The sequence below is a fragment of the Montipora foliosa genome, chromosome 12, assembly GCF_036669935.1.
Source record: "Montipora foliosa isolate CH-2021 chromosome 12, ASM3666993v2, whole genome shotgun sequence".
Lineage (NCBI taxonomy): Eukaryota > Metazoa > Cnidaria > Anthozoa > Scleractinia > Acroporidae > Montipora > Montipora foliosa.
In genome coordinates, this window is record NC_090880.1 from 10,345,016 (window position 1) to 10,357,515 (window position 12,500).

The 12,500-nt window shown below is 38.8% G+C and overlaps 1 protein-coding gene across 4 annotated transcripts; it reads right to left on the reverse strand.

The window, feature by feature from the left end:
* Positions 1-44: 44 nt before the first annotated feature.
* On the reverse strand, positions 45-5,716 carry LOC137980062 (ATP synthase subunit C lysine N-methyltransferase-like). Of its 4 annotated transcripts, XR_011118438.1 has the most exons (6): positions 5,196-5,685; positions 3,585-3,722; positions 3,316-3,404; positions 2,309-2,359; positions 2,083-2,180; positions 718-1,294 (listed from the first exon to the last, which is right to left on the reverse strand). XR_011118438.1 is itself a non-coding variant. In XM_068827411.1 (5 exons), the coding sequence occupies exons 1-4, from the start codon at positions 5,469-5,471 to the stop codon at positions 2,329-2,331; spliced, it is 534 nt and encodes a 177-aa protein (XP_068683512.1). In that variant the 5' UTR covers positions 5,472-5,626; the 3' UTR covers positions 45-1,294; positions 2,309-2,328. The 4 variants fall into 4 exon arrangements, 2 of the variants coding, with proteins under 2 accessions (XP_068683512.1, XP_068683511.1); XR_011118439.1 differs by lacking the exon at positions 3,316-3,404 and having other exon boundaries at positions 45-1,294; positions 5,196-5,716; XM_068827411.1 differs by lacking the exon at positions 2,083-2,180 and having other exon boundaries at positions 45-1,294; positions 5,196-5,626.
* Between the last annotated feature and the right edge of the window lie 6,784 nt (positions 5,717-12,500).

Below are 12,500 nucleotides of genomic sequence, written 5' to 3' on the forward strand. Positions count from 1 at the left end.
TCAGATTGGCTACCATTACTGGGCTGATATTAACTTTAAGGAAGTTGCAGCACAAACATCTATAATTTGACTCTTCTTTTAGCTTGAAGTTATTTGTGCACAAATTATTTAAATTGCTAATTTCTTTGTATTTTAACTATGCAGCATGAAATATTAAAGCTTCAACATGATCTTGAGGAGGCTGAAAAGGTAACTGTACTAACTCTGTAAACTGGTAACATTATTCATTCAAATATGGTTTACTTTTAATGTGGATGGGCTTTGAGTTTAGCACTCAGGTCTCAAGATTTACCGTAAATCTCTGTAATTACAAAGATTCAGGGAGGTTGCAAAATATTCAATTTTACTGACAATCATAAGGGGTAACATGGTGCGAGATGATGACAAATTGAACTCCACTGATAGAACGATTATTTAAACACAATTTAAACACAGTTAAAAGAATATCATTCTATTGAGTTACAAAACATCAACTTGTCTTCTATCTATGGCCAAACCACAGAGTATTTGAATACATGACTCAGTGGTTTTGTCCAAGATATGTCACTTTCTACTTGTATGCATAGGACAAGTGGTACTGCAAACCACTAGCATAAGTTTTCAGAAAAACTTTGAAACTGTTTCTCAAATTATTTTTACAGGATCTTGCCAAGAAATTTAATGAGGCAACTCAGTACAGGAATATGAAACAGATGCTAACATCAAAGAATGAACAGGTTAAGGATTTACGAAGTCGTTTACTCAAGTATGTTCAATGACATGTACATGTAACAGTTACCTGTGGCATAGTTTACACGACTTCCTTCAGTTGGTGTTTCTGAACGAATTACTGGTAAGTTTTTTATTGTATATGTAATAAAATTCTTAACTTTAAACTTTTAAGCTTTTAACTTCTGTTGGTCAGTGCTTAGACCATGTATGGAAAGGTGGCATATAAAATTAATGATATTATTATTATTATCATTAATTATTATTATTTTGAATAAGACACTAAAGGGAACCAAGATTTGGTCTACTGATAGGAGAACCTTATCAGCCTCTACAGTAAGACAGAACAAAATTGACTGACGTCATTCTTTGTCCTTGTGCATTCTAGATACTGTTACTGTTAGATACTGTTTTGGTTTTTTCATCACTTTTCTGTGGCATCTGAAGTTTTCCAATACAGCCATACACTGTCCATTCCTTCTTCAATAACTTCCACTGGTATCCAGTCTGGTAAGGGGAAACGACATGCAAGAACTTGTGCATCATCTTTCAACTCAACATCTAATTTCTCTTGGAGTTTAGGCATCTGTGTAGTAAAAAGGGTAACATGGATTTGTGGTTTAAACATCTTACTCATGTGGATACCATTCCAACTAATCCTTTCTAGGGATCCCTGAAGTGTTATTTCACCAACAGGGAATTGGGTGGAAATATACAGTCAAAATGTAATTCAAGGAAGAAATAGTACTGTTAGATGTCTTGGTAGAGTGTGTACCAATGTGTGAGCAAAGTATTTAACCTTAAGAAGGCTAGATATGTCTTTTGCCAAAAGTCAACAAAACTTGTTTCATTTATAAAGCTCATGTGTTGCTTATTGTGGGATTTTACTAAAGAACATGCTCTCTGTTCCAAAAAGAGAATGGACCAAGTCTAATGTGATACACTGTAGGTGGCCTTGCTTGCAATTGCATGATAGTTCTCAATAACTGCTGACATGTTTAAAGTCTGATAAAAATTCTTGCTTGCTCACAGTGTTGTTATGTCTCTCTGAAAAGCCTCTCTGGGAGAGTGGTCAAGTATGTCCCAGTATGTAGCATCACAACCCCTATCTAGTTCCTATTCTTATAAAGCTATGTGTACACTCACAGCTTTGCTGTAGAGCCAGGCGAGTCTTGACAAAATTACCTATACCAAGAGCCCACAAACTGGAGCATACAACTCCCATGCTAGAACTATGTCACCAGTATTTAAAGGACACCAGGCCATTGAGCTTTTTAGTACCTTTCATATCTCATGAAAGACCTATCTCACTCCTAAGGGTACATCATTACATAGGGTTTGAGAAATCAATCAGGCCATTGAGCTTTTTAGTACCTTTCATATCTCATGAAGGACCTATCTCACTCCTAAGGGTACATCATTACATAAGGTTTGAGAAATCAATCTTCAAGTAACCTGATCTGTAAAAATAACTAAAACAAATAACGTATCAAAGTTGTATTCCTCTGGTCACTGTGGACTTCTGTCCATACTGGGTGAGGTAAGGAGAAACAACTCTCGTAAACATGACGTATATAGTAACATCTTAAGAGTTTCTCACCATCTCAGCAACTCCAAATATCACAACAATGTCAAAGTTTGAGAGTTTAACCTGTAAGTAAAAGAACAAGATCACTAACAATAATATCCTCTTGGAATGTACCAAAGAAATACCACTGACTTGTTGGCTCAAAAAGAATTGAAAGAGAATCAGACTACCCCTTAACCCAAGCCTCACCAAAACAAACGAAAACCGTGGTGCCTTAAAGTGCCGCTATGACGAAAATTTTTGGTTTTCTTTTCGAAATTTTTCAACATCAATTAAGTCAATATGTTCAAAATAATAGAATGCATTTAAATTTGGAACGATAGAAGCGAGATAAGTCGGGAAATAGCCAGCCAAAAACCGCTAAAAATCTGTCCGCCATTACTCGGACGGCATCGGAGAAGCCTGCGATTATTTTGCAAGTGGTCTTCACGCAAGACTTGGCTCGTGATGTCATACGCATACCGCTTCGTGGGCGTTTGACAAAGCGAACAAGTCGATCAAGGAGTAATGTATATAATATCAGCAAAAAGCAACTCAGCGATCTCTCACATCTCATAGACGGCATGGGAAATTAGCCGCGTTTATTTTGAGCGTTGTGCATATGACGTCAGACCCCAGGCGATCCAGCTAGACCCAACCCTTTTCCTCGCTCATGGTCATTTGCCGTTCAAGTAATGGCGAACAGCGAAAACCAAAAAACTATGTTACAATAATCATACTTTCCATGGGAATTTTGAGATAAGAATTGGCATGATACCTATTTAGTACGTCTATTTTCAAAATCTAAAAAAGAAAGGACATGCAAAATTTTCATCGTAGTGGCACTTTTAATTTCAATGTACAATTGCTTGGACTTTTAGCCTTGTAAAACAAAGGTGTTAAACCATACGTCTCGTCTAAAAACACTTACAGAACAAGTTACAAAATTCACACAACCAATCCTCTTTTCAAAGCAAAGATGACATCATTATTTTTTTACTACTTCGTATTTATTACTTTTACAAGGGTAAAAAAGTCACCATTTCCATTTGGCTTTGCATGCTTTTAACTTCTCTTTGCGCTCATCTGCTGTCCTGCAAACTTTGTTTTTGCCCTGACTTTGGCACAGCTGGAATGGACGAAATCATTGCTGGTACTGAAACGCCTGCTACACACACTATCATGAAGAAGATTCTTAAAATAATAATTTATTGTCTCACAGGGTTATTGTCAAGTAAGAAATTCCACTATAGCCAGCCAGATTCTAGGTAAGACCACTTAAATGCCTGGAGTCAAGAGGATTTCTCACCTTCCACAAGTCAGCTCTGGAAAATGTGGCGTTCTTATGCAGTCCTTGTAACCTGGCCCGTAGTTTTGAATACCAAACCAGCCAATGATTCAGTTCATACCCATGAGCTTGGTAACCATGTCTAGCAGCGGCAAATACCTGCCAGAGACTCAAAATCAAAGTTCATTGATAGGCAGTTCACGAGCCATTAGACTCACCCTAACCAAGGGGCTCTAAAGTTGTACCAGCTTCAAAAGAAAAATACTTAAACACGCTAAAACACTATGTAATAGGATTTGCAAACAGACACAACCACAATTTTTGGGAATAGAACAATGCCATGTTCTTATGTGCTGAAGTTAGCACAAAAATTATTTAAACAAAACCACATCCAAGTACATAATAATTATCAATGTTAAAATAAATGATCATTAATGGTTTTGCAGTCATTTGAGAAAATTGAAGTAAGAAGGCTCGTTTCGTCATCATCGTCCTTTTACCGGTATTTATTGGTGAGGAGGCCCTTTGCAGTGTGCCTTTGCATGACCTTGTCAATCATAAAAATGGTCCTGGTACAAAATAGATGCCAGAAATGGAAAGAGCGTGATAAAATTAATAAGAATGCCAATTTTGAGGCCACTGACGCAGAGATGCCAACCTATGGAGATCTAAAATCTGGAGATTTTTTCCAGCTGGTCTCCCCACCCCTCCCCCCTCGATCAACCTACCCACTCCCCCTTCCCCTCCTCCCCCCCCCCCTTTTAAACGCACCCACCCATCCCCCAGCAGCTCCTTCAGAATACAAGAATATTCTGCCGTCATTGTGAATTTGCGGGAAAACAGGGTACTTATGTCAAGAATTTTTATTGCTATTTTATTGTTAATCGGAGATCCAATCAAACAATCGGTTATACGGTTATGATAGCTAAAGGAAGTCATTTTGTTTAGTTCTATTAACGTGTGTTTGAAACTCAGAGATGAAGAAGTGCATTAAGAAACAATGAAATGAGTTTGAAAAAATCAATTTTTTTTTAAACTTGGGGATGCAATTTGAGTCTAGAATGGAGAAACGTCTGTGAAAGGTTCAGAGTCAATTTTATCCGGGAGATTTAATGACCCGTACGGGAGACCGGGAGATTCGTTCCGTATCTGGGGAACTCCCAGATAATCCGGGAGAGTTGGAACGTATACTGACGTTTAAGTGTGTCAGATTTTAGAGCGGTTTGAAAGTTTGAAAAATGTAAAGGAATTGAACGCTGGATGGTCTTAAGCTTGCAATCCAGCAGCTGTTTTCCATATAAATCTCAATGAATTTTTTAAGCATTAATTAAAATCACTGTAAAATATCTCACCTAAATGTCAGTGGCCTCAAATGCCATAGTGCTCTTTGTTTTCTATCCAAAATTTTGCATAAGCATTGTTTCCAGTTTCTCTTGGGACCATTGTAAGTCCCAAGTGTGGAGGGGCAAAGAAAGAGTATTATGGTATTTTTTACATCGGTTAATTTCATCGGTTAATTTCATCACGCTCTATTTTGTATCACGACATTTTTTAATGATCGACAAGGTCACGAGACTCGTGCATGCAAAGGCCCTATTACCCTTTTAAAACGAGGAATAAACTAAAACTTGCCACTCTGCCATCCCCACTGCCTAAGTCCACCATCGTCGATCCTTGCCTTTTAGAGGTTTTTGCCATCTTTATAATATTAGTAACTTGTCTCTCTGTCGCTGGCACATAAGGAAGGCAAATTTTTCTCAGAGCAGGCGTGACAAACGGTGCAGTGCCAAGAACAATTCCAAGTGCTGTGGCTCCTGTTATTCCGAGAACTACTTTGCCAAATAATGATTTCTTGAGCATCTTGTTTTCTTGCTGGAGCTCTATTCCAACATGGCTTTCCGAGTCCATCTGCTTCTTATTTTTCTCTGAAGAGCACCGGACTGTTCGATTTACACAAGGGCGAATAAACAACGACAAAAATATTATGAAGAGGACTCCAGACTATCGAAAATTAAAGAAACACGAGAAAGTAACATTTTGCTCCTTGCTGGAAAGTTGACATTCCATTTAAGCCGCGATAATCTATCTCAAGACTGAAGTCCTGCGATTTTATGTTACTGGGGTGCATGGGTCTGTGCCTTCTTCTAAGTCGTATACTGGGGGGTGGGGAGGGGATTTGTATTCGGGAATGATTTTTTCGCTCGGAACATAGAGCCCGCCGCACACTTGAGGAAACGGCTGAGCAAACCGCCTCGCGAGGCAGTTTGCTCAGCTCTTTACTCACCGTGTGCGGCGGGCTTTAAGTCATAAGATTGCAGAATCCGGCCGAAAAGAAAAACGAAGATAACAAAAAAATTCGAATTTCCTGCGTTTTTCTCTGTAAACTGTAAAGTCACAACTCTTCCTATCGTGGGAGGGATAAAGGTGCTACATCACAGCCTCGCTTGCATGCAAAGAGGTAATTGAAATCCGGAGCTAGTGTTTGGGGTCTTTTTCCCTCTTACGCGTTATTACTGGGTTGCCAGTATGGCAAACCCAGTCGGGATCTGCGTTTCATTTGTTTGTTTTAATTTTTTTATTTTTTTTTTTCCGTGTCGGTAAAAGTCTTGCCTATCACTCCCCTTCTAAGTGGTGTCTTTGTGCATAGAGCCTTCTGCGCGTATTTTCTTAGGATCGAGAGGGTAGTGGGAAATGCGTAGATTCCTCTGGTGGACACAGTAGAACAATTAACTTAACCGGCAATGGCGTCGAAAGTCAGGTAACGCGAATGGTGTTTTAGTGGATCTTTGAACAAAATATACCCTTATGAAGCTCAATAATGGCAAGTCGGTTGGATACTGAACAAGACAAGCGGTGGAATCTTAAAAGCGACGAGTAATGGACTTCGACAACAATCTGTCGCCCATCGAGCCGAAATCAAAGTGAGCTGCCTTTCTAATGTTTTACCAAGTGTGCTGTTATGTAGAACACTGAAACCAAATGGAAAATTCTCTGGTAACTTATGGGTTCAACAAAGACAGAGAACGAATCGAACACCTCAAGTGGATCTGTGATCAACTCTGCACAGTCTTCAGGTAAAAAAATAATTGGAAATATGACAGCCAAGAATTATTTGAAAGAAAGCTTGCCGTCTATTTTGTGCTTCATTATTCAAGGAAAAGGTTCTTCATGGAAACGGTTTGATCCTGAAATTTTAGTTTGTTGTAATATTTCGCATACTTGACACGATTGAGTTTTTTCTCTTCACGCACGTAATGAAATAGGAAGGGGTTTTCTGCCTCAAATCATGTTTTATGCGAGCTTAACTGGATAGTTTTTATGGCAATAGTAAAGCATTTTCGTGTCAAAATGAGGTTAGCGTCTTTCTGTTGTGCTAACTTAATTAAATATAAATATACATTCTGCCTCGTGAGTTTCAGTATTCTCGTTAACCAGCATTATTATCAATATACGCGGCCAAATAGAAAATCAGCCTCTTCAAAACACACGCTCAGCGGGCCGCAAAGGACTGACAGCGGGCTGCTAATGCATTATCAGCCCTACAGCCCTACAGTTTCCGTTAACTTTGTGATGATTCTGTTACCAGCATAGACATTTTTAAGTTTAACTTTGTGATATGCCTATTATTTATAGACGATTTTACGCATTTTTTCGGTAATTTTAAATAAGTTCACTGGACTGAGTTGATTCTTTAATTGCTTGTTCAATCAACACTTACAATTACAAATGACACTACAAGGGCGCAAATAAACAATATTCCCTCAAAAAGTCATGTTATTCCCTTAATGGCGTCGAAAGTCATTGCAAGGCGAAATGACGTTTTAGTGCATCTTTCAACAAAATATGCTCTCATGGAGCTCAAGAAGGGAACGTCAATTGGATCAAAAGACAGGCGATGATGATCTGGAATCTTAAAAGCGACGAGTAATGGACTTCGACAACAATTTTTCGACCGTCGAGCCGAAATCAAAGTGAGCTGTATTTGCAATATTTTATCACGAGTGTAGTGTTATGTACAACATTGAAACCAAATGGAAAATTATCTGGTAACATATGGGTTCAAGAAAGTCAGGTAAAAAGAAATGGAAATATGACAGTCAAGAATTATTTGAAACAAAGCTTGTCGACTATTTTGTGCATCATTGTTCAAGGAGAAGGTTCTTCAGGAAAGGGTTTGAACCTGAAGTACATGGTAATTTGACACGATTGAGTGCACGCAGTGAAATAGGAAGAGGTTTTTGCCTCTAATAGCAAGTATGTTGTTTGTTTCAATAAAATATTTCGCTGGAAAAGGATTCTGTGATATTTTCTGCCTTTGTGAATTATAATATCATGTTGTGTATTGAATTTTCGAGCTTAAGGTTGAAATGTGATACGGGAGGATATTTTTAGTATTGCTCTGTAAGCAGGAGGGGTTCACGAAAATAAACAGGTCTGTTGGAAGCGTGCTTGAGTTTCAACAAAATGAGTCCCAAAATTAGCAAAAAATTGTGACGCCGATGAATAATAAAGTAGCTGCTATTTCCAAAATGATGGAATTACCTGGTGATAAATAACCACGTTTTGGAGAGTAAATTTTTGACTTTGCAGAAACAATGGTGGGCGATTGTGATCTTTGTTTTGAATTCGCTCATTTATTGTCCAACTTTATAACACTTAACAGAAAAAGAAACTTACGAAAACCCGGTATCTTGCCATCATTTCACACAGATGCTTCACTGTTTGGCGAGTAAACATGCCGCGGTAACTTAATCACGGCGCCCGCTGAATTCCGGCGATGTCGCTTTCGATTTTTCGATTTATTTGTGGAGCCAAAAGTACAATAACAAAAACTGAATGTAGCAAAAATCTCCCAAAATGTTTGTCGGTGATCGTAACTTTTTATATTCTATATTGACGGTTCAAAATTAATGTTGTTTTCGTGTCGTAAATATGCTATTCTCGAGCGACCGTCCTGGAAACTTCCTTCTGCTCTTTCTAAAAACTGTGTATCAATATTTATTTACTTTTGCATCAATATTTGTTTTTGCACAAAGCAAGCTAACAAAATCTGTACCTTGCTGAGTTCACAATTGTTAGCGTTAATAGTATTTTCGGTCCAATGCTTCTGTTTTACGAACGGGTATATGTCTTAGGTCACCCATCCAGATACTAACCTCGCTGAAAAGAAGCTGTGAGGGAACTTGAAAATTATCAACATCTCAACCCAGAAGTCAATGTTTCTCACTTCGCATCTATTTTCTTCAATCTTTCTGGGTTCAGTACTTTGCTAGTAACCACATGTCTTCTCAGGCTATTTACCCAAGACTTCTACCATGATAGACATTACCAAAACAATATCGTGCACTGTTAGTGCTACATGTTACGCAAGGACAACTTGAATCTCCTGGAAGACAACACACAGCTCAGTTGACATTATGGAATAAATCGCTGTGTTTCTTCACTACCACACGTAAGCAATGCGTGTCTATTTTTTCTAAAAAGGACAGCAATTTCTTCTTTCTGGCAAATGATTAATTAAGAGGCCGGTGGCCAGGTTTTTAACCTCAGAAAAGGATCTGTTTCGTCGTACGAACGTGTGAGGACCTGTGAGCCAAAGGGCCTCTGCTGGTATGACTTCTGGGTGACCCCTTAAATGGTCTTAATGACCCCCCAACTTGAAAAAAATTGCCAGGAACGCTGCACGTACCACTGGCAACCCAGTGTACCCTCACGAAGGGTCTAGTTAGGATGTATTCAAGTTAACCTTCGGGTTAAAATGACAAAAGCAATAAATTTAATACTAAAGGCGGAGTTTCTTTCCGGTTTTAGTATTTTAAAATGAAGAAGTGGGGAGTGTCGCGTGACACGACAAATTGAGGCAATTCATGCACAGACACAAAACACTTCATCTCAAAATTTTAATTAAACCACAACTACTTTTACAAATTTTACCAAGAATCCTCAGAGTATAAACTATTACTTGCAAACAATTTCTGAGCATGCATTATGACAAATCTTTGGTTTTATATTGATAATAGTTTTAGAAAGCAATTAAAAAGTAAAAGTTGAAATATTATTTACAAACTTTCAAAATATTTTGTTGTCTTCCCCGAAGGGCAACTACTTTCTTTACTACCCTTTATGGCACCCCCATGTGGTGTGGTTACTAGTATTAAAATTTTTCACAAAGTGAAATCTGTGAAAGTTAGGATCCAAATTTCACCTCTACTTTCCTGATTGGTTCATTTCAGTCAAGAGTTGGACCTCTTACAAAACAAGACACTTTTTCAGTCTTTTTGTGATTGGTTAAATGAAACAAAAAATTCTGTTTGATTGGTTCATTTGCATCTGTAGATGACATCAGCAAAGTAGTTGAATATCAGGAGCGAGCGGTTAAAACGGAGAGGCGAAAAATACGAACCTCTGGTCACGGCGGTTTTTAATCTCACTTCCATGCAAATTCGGAATGAGATTATTTTGCCAAACTGGTTTTCTACAGTGATGTCAATGTTGTACCCAATTCAAGTCCTTTGGGAAAAGAACGTTTGATTTTGACAGTTCCATCGTGCAGCAACCAATCAAAAGCGACATGAAAACACAAACTAATTACTGATGGTTTTCTCGCGCGTGACTAGTTTCTTACTCGAAACACGATATTTTAAGTGTTTACGGTTTTCGGATTTTCTTTCAGCTCTAGGATATGCGAATCAATCAAGGCATTCAAGGGACAAATAACGACTACGATAGCATCTTTTGGACAATGAATCCACGATCATGCAAATACCAGGGGCACCCAACGACCAATTTGTTGTAAAATGTATTATTATACCCCAGTTAATGTTAATAAATGGTATTAAGGCATTTTCAGGTGTTTTTCAGTGTTGCTGGGAAAACATTATCTGTTCCTTTTTCCCAGCAAGACACACAAGAAATTTCCCAGCCAGCTAGATAAAATTGGTTGGTTTCCCAGCCAGCTGATCAAATTAATTTCCCAGCCAGGGAAAGCGACAAAACCGGGACAAAACAGGTTTTTTCCGCAAGCGCAAATCACTCTGACCAGCCGTCGAAGGGGTTCTTTTTTTTTTTTTTTTTTTTAGTCGTCCTCATTCTTCAGAGTTTCTACAGCCAGCTCGGGTTGAAATGCTAGAAAAAATCAGTAATTCCCAGGCAAAACCTCTATCAATAACGAAATTTCCCAGCCAGCTCATCGAAACACCTGTATTTTTGCCAGCCAGCAAGATTCCTCTGGGGAACAGATAATATGAGGAACAGATTCGTTGGGTGCCCCTGAAATACGAACAAACTTTCAGCACAAGTTGAAATGTCAAAGATTTGCGGCATTCATTTGGCAGGACCACAAACACATCCTCACGCTTGATGAAATTCCTGAACACGTTTCAATTCTAAAATCTCCGAAAATCCAGAATTTACTGTGTATTGTTCTGTGCAAACCTTTAAATACTCGCTCGAGTTCACAGCCTTCCAGCGCCAGTTTTGTTTTCGTAGCACTCCTTGAGCTTGAAACCGGTCTTGTGGCCATTGGGGTGCACTATCGCCGTTCAACCACTGAAATTGAGTGCTAGATTGTTTTTACTCGGAAAGAAGTGGCACTGACTATGAAAACCAATCAGCGACCGTGTTCATAATCGAAAATAATGGAAATGAGATTCTAAACCGCCGTGACCAGAGGTTCGTATTTTTCGCCTCTCCGTTTTAACCGCTCGCTCCTCGCGAAAGAAATATAGAACCTCTGGCATCCAGGGTAGTGGGTGCTTACCATTTAGCCAAAAAATCCGAAAATTTCGGTTTGAGGTCAAATGGAAAGCCAATTTCTCGGAAAATCTTTTCGAAAATTGTGGACGACCTCCAGAGGTGGTCCTCTTTTTCCGTTCGGAAGGGAATTCGCGAAATGCTCTTACCATTTGTGAGAATCGTTCCATTTCCAGGCCCTTTCTCAGAAGATCGAGTAAATATGAGGAATGGAATGCTTTGTAGTAAATGATAAGCGCCATTCTCATCCAGTTGGTCATTAAATTCGGAAAATCGCTTACCTTTGTGCAACGATCATTCCATCCGGATTGTTTGGCTAAATGGTAAGCACCCAGTATTTACTCAGGCCCCGTAGGGGCTCGAGTTATAAAAGACGTTAGATTTCAGTTTTTTTTTCCTGTGCAGCAAAATGCACAATAGAAAAACGTGGCCGTGTTTGATTGGACAATGCACAATAGAAAGCACGTGGCGGTGTTTTGATTGGGTAATGCACAATAGAAGCCACGTGGCGCTGTTTACTTTGGTTTTTTAAAGCAAACCCACGTAATCCGAGATCATGAAGAGCTCTGTGATGCGTTGTTTGGATTACTGAAGATCGGCATTGCGTTGGCTCAATCGATTTCTTGGGGCGCTCAAAGCGCATACAAAGAAAGGCATACGCTTTTCGCGGTAGACCCACACTAAAAGATGTCAAGCGTCAGCTTCGAAACGGGTCGTTCCGCGAACTGAATGAAAAAAGAATATACTCGAATGTAACTGAAATGGACGCAACTATTGAAAGTGATACAAGTCAAAACACTAATTCTTTAATAAGCAGCGGGTACCTTATTGAGAACTGCTTTAAAGATGACAGCGACAAAGAAAATAACTCCACAAACAAATGGACGCTATATTGGAATCTTCTGAAGACAAAGTAAAAACATTTGCACAGCGAACAAATGGCCTCACGCTTGTACCATTTTCACCGCGAACAAATAGCCTCCCGCTCAGTGTACCTTGACCACGGAGATAAGTTTTTTGTCTATTACGTTTTTTTTTCTTTTACATTGTTAAACAGTTTGTTTCTTGTAATGGTCTAGCTTATATCCTTTGTTCAAATAGCCATATTAGCGATCGTGTTCACTGCCATCTTGTGTGTATAGTTCTGTTCTAGTTTCACAAGATTTGATGTCATCAGTGGAAAAT